The sequence below is a fragment of the Gekko japonicus genome, unplaced genomic scaffold (genome assembly GCF_001447785.1).
Source record: "Gekko japonicus isolate JY-2015 unplaced genomic scaffold, Gekko_japonicus_V1.1 scaffold4311, whole genome shotgun sequence".
NCBI lineage: Eukaryota > Metazoa > Chordata > Lepidosauria > Squamata > Gekkonidae > Gekko > Gekko japonicus.
This window is the reverse complement of record NW_015166565.1, coordinates 7,308-11,304: the sequence shown is the minus strand read 5'-3', so window position 1 is coordinate 11,304 and position 3,997 is coordinate 7,308. Positions and strand designations below refer to the sequence as shown.

General features: G+C 46.5%; 1 protein-coding gene across 1 annotated transcript; it reads left to right on the top strand.

The window, feature by feature from the left end:
• The first annotated feature begins 1,380 nt into the window (after positions 1-1,380).
• On the top strand, positions 1,381-3,498 carry LOC107111391 (zinc finger protein 501-like). Its single transcript, XM_015412357.1, has one exon. The coding sequence runs from the start codon at positions 1,740-1,742 to the stop codon at positions 2,991-2,993; it is 1,254 nt and encodes a 417-aa protein (XP_015267843.1). The 5' UTR covers positions 1,381-1,739; the 3' UTR covers positions 2,994-3,498.
• The last annotated feature ends 499 nt before the right edge of the window (positions 3,499-3,997 follow it).

The window sequence follows — 3,997 nt, the reverse complement described above, 5'->3', positions numbered from 1 at the left end:
TGCTAATGAGTTCCTGCTGGGCGTGGCCAACTCAGGAGCCAGCCGGAGCTCCGTTCCTGTGCGTTCCTGCCCAAAAATAGCCCCGGCTATAAGAATAAAACACCTACACAAACTGAGGTAAATAGTAGCACTTATCCAGCAGTTCGGATGCGAGGTTTTACAGGCAGGTTTTTAACATAAATACTGCACTCTGCTGCAGGTTTATAACATAAATACTGCACTCTACTACAGCTTATTTGCACATCAGGCCCAGCAAAGCCCTGCTGGCCTACTCAAGTGCCTTGACAAGGAAACTTAACCAAAATCTGATATTCTACAAATCTTTACTTCACAGTACTGTTAGATCAACCCTCAAAGCCTAACTCCCAGCCTTCAAAACTTAACTTCTTCCTTCAGCCTTAAAACCTAACTTCTTCTGTCTCACTTAATCTCCACTAGCCAGATCTTAACTTTTCCCAGGTCAGCTCTTATTGGCTGATTTACAGCCTTGTGCTGATTGGCTGCTGTGTCTCTGGGTCCATTTCTTTGGTCTGCCTACCACTGTGGTAAGGGTTGCCAGGTCCCTCCTGACAACTGGCAGGGAATGGAGGGGACTTGCCAGTAGAAAGAAGAAGGCCGAGGCCATGTTACTTGCACTGCACAGGAAGTGATGTCATCATGCCACTGACTTCCAGATGATCCCCTGGTATTTGGGCAAAAACTCTATGGTAAAACCAGCTTCTACCATAGAGTTTTTGACCAAATACCAGAGCGCCGCCAGGAAGTCACTGGTGTGATGCTATCATTTCCTGTGTGATGCCAGCAAAGTGGCCTAGGCCTTCTTCCTGCTGGTAACTCCCTCCACTAACCAGCTGATCAGCAGCTTGGGGGCACAGCCTGCCAGCAAGGGACCCACCAGGGGGGGTCTGGCAAGCCTACACTATGGGCATTTCAAAAAATATTTCTGCCAAAAAATGACTGTTAGGCATATGAATTATATTTTAAAAACATGTTGTAAATTCATAGCTGATTATGCCAGGGTTTCTATGTCACAGCCTCTAAAAATACTCATATTCTCTTCTCTTTGCTCTTTTTCCCCCCAAGGAATTGGAAGTGATAGCCTTCAGGATTTCCTCTCTGTCTCAACTGTGGTGCAGTTGGAAGAGGAACTTCAGCACAGAGATCCAGAGCCTACTCAATTTCCTGGGAGTTTACCGGGGACTTCTCAAGGGGGAATTTCCCTGACTTTTGTGACCCCCAAGCATCAGTATAAGCAGCCAGCAGGGAGAAAGAGAAAACAATTGTATTTATCCACTCAATGCCCCCCAACAGGCCGAACACTGAACCCCAGAACTTCCTCCACAAGCAAAAAAAAATACACATGCGCTGATTGCAGGAAAATCTTCAAGTCCAATTCTGAATTTATTAGACATCAACGAATCCATACAGGAGAAAAACCATATGAATGCACAAAGTGTAGGAAGAGATTTATACGGAAGGATCACTTGCTGAAACATGAGAGCATCCACCGAAAAGTGTGTTCGTATAAGTGCCGAGTGTGTCAGAAGGTCTTCCGATGGCTTACACATCTTCAGTCTCATCAAAGAACCCACAGGCAAGAAAGCCGTTTCACGTGCCCCACATGTGGGAAATCTTTTTCTAAGAAAGGTGATCTGAATAGACACCGGAGGATTCACACAGGAGAGAGACCCTATGGATGTCTTGAATGTGGGAAATCTTTCCAACGGAAGGAGCACCTTATGTATCATAAGGGAATCCACAAACAAGAAGATACTTACAGATGCCCCAACTGTGGGAAAAGTTTTCACCGAAAGGGACTGCTTGTGTCACACCAGAGACTTCACACTGCAGAGAAACCCTTTGCATGCTCTGTGTGTGGAAAGGCATTCCGAGAAAGAGCATATTTAAACAAACACCAGAAAATTCACATGGCCGGAAGGTGCTATAAATGCTTGGAATGTGGGAAATGTTTTCTCCGAAAGAAGTCACTTCAGATACATCAGAGAATCCATACCAAGGACAACCTGCACAAGTGCCCTGAATGTGGAAGGGCTTTCTGCACCAAATCAGAACTCAAGAAACAGCAGGGAATCCACACAGGAGTGAAACCCCATGAATGCTTGGACTGTGGGAAACGTTTCCGTCGAAAGGATTATCTAGTAACGCACCAGAGAACTCACACCGTAGAAAAGCCCTATGCATGTCCTGAGTGTGGGAGAGCCTTCTCTGCAAAAGAACAGCTGAAAAAACACCAGAGAATCCACACAGGGGAGAAACCCTTTGCATGCTTAGAGTGTGGGAGATGCTTTCTACGTAAGGAATCATTAGTGAATCATCAAAGAATCCATACTGGAGAGAAACCCTACGAATGCCCTGAGTGTGGCAAATGTTTTTGCAAGAAGGGGCTACTTGTGTCACATCAGAAAATTCACAGTGGAGAAAAACCTTTTCTGTGTCCTATCTGTGGAAAAACCTTTTCTCAAAAACAGGTGTTGATGTCACACCAAGGAATCCACATAGCAGAGAAACCATATCAATGCCTTGAGTGTGGGAGAGAATTCCAACGGAAGGAATATCTCCAGGCTCACCAGAAGATCCACAAGGAAGAGAGATCTTATGGATGCTTGGAGTGTGGGAAATCTTTCCACAAAAAGGGGATACTTGTCTCACACCAGAGAACTCATACAGGAGAGAAACCTTTTGCATGTTCTGAGTGTGGAAGGTGCTTTGGTGAAAGCAAAGTGTTGAAGAGGCACCAGAGAATCCACACAGGAGAAAAACCTTATAAGTGCCTGGAGTGTGGGAAAAGCTTCCTACGAAGTGACGCACTTGTTGAGTATCACAGAATCCACACTGGAGAGGAACCCTATGAGTGTCTAGAGTGTGGGAAAAGATTTCGGGCACGGAGGAAGTTGGTGGCTCACCAGAAGCTCCACAAGGGAGGGACAAGATGTGGAACTCCTGAATTGGAAGATGGTTTTCCAAGTAAATAAACTTCACATATACACCAGAGATTTTACACAGGAGAAAACCCCAGGAGAGTCTCAAGTTAAGAAAAAGGTTCTATAAATAATGCGGGAGGGGCCATTATTCAGTGGTACAGAATCTGCTTGGCATGTAGAAGAGGTCCCAGATTCTGCCTCCAGTTAAAAAGATTGGGTAGTGGGTGATCTGAAAGGCCTAGACCCCTGGAGAGCTGCTGCAAGTCAGAGCGCAAGATACTGTCAGCTAGGCCCTTCTCGGGCCCTGGTTGCCATGGGAGTGGAGTGACTCTGGAATGTTAACTTTCATTTCTGCTGTGTCTTCAATGTTCCTATTATCTCTGCTTGACCTTCAGTGCCTGGTGTAGTATTTCTCCTGGGAACTGAAGCCCATTACTTTGGTGGGCTTCTACCTGGCCCTTGATTCGCCCTGAGTTATGGGGGGGGGGCTCTTTGAATAATGTATAATGGCTTGCTTTGCACACTTTTATTCAGTTCCAACGCAAGGTGTTTAAGATATCTGCATACTTTCATATGTCTCAATAAACTTCTGTGAATGAAAGCTGTTCAGAAGTGATTGCTGCAGGAGTCTGACAGATACCAGCCTTGTCTTGGCTCATTATAAGACACTTCATATATCTGTGTAACAAAACACAGTTTGAGTCCGGTGGCACCATTAAGACCCTGTTGATGGTCCAAGCCAGTCCAGCAGCATCAGTGCCATGCAAATTTATGGCCGTTCTTCCGGGGACCACTCCCAACCCTGTTGTTTCAGTGGTGGTAGTAGTAGAAATGGCGGCCCCTATATAAAAGCCTGGCGGAAGAGCTCTGTGTTGCAGGCCCTGCGGAACTGCATAAGGTCCCGCAGGGCCCTGATCTTCTCTGGGAGCTCGTTCCACCAGGTGGGGGCCGCCATTGAGAAGGATCTGGCCCTGGTCGCAGCAAGCTTTACCTCCCGGGGGCCTGGAATCACCAGGTGATGTTGCGTCCCTGACCAAAGTGCTCTTGGGGGTATG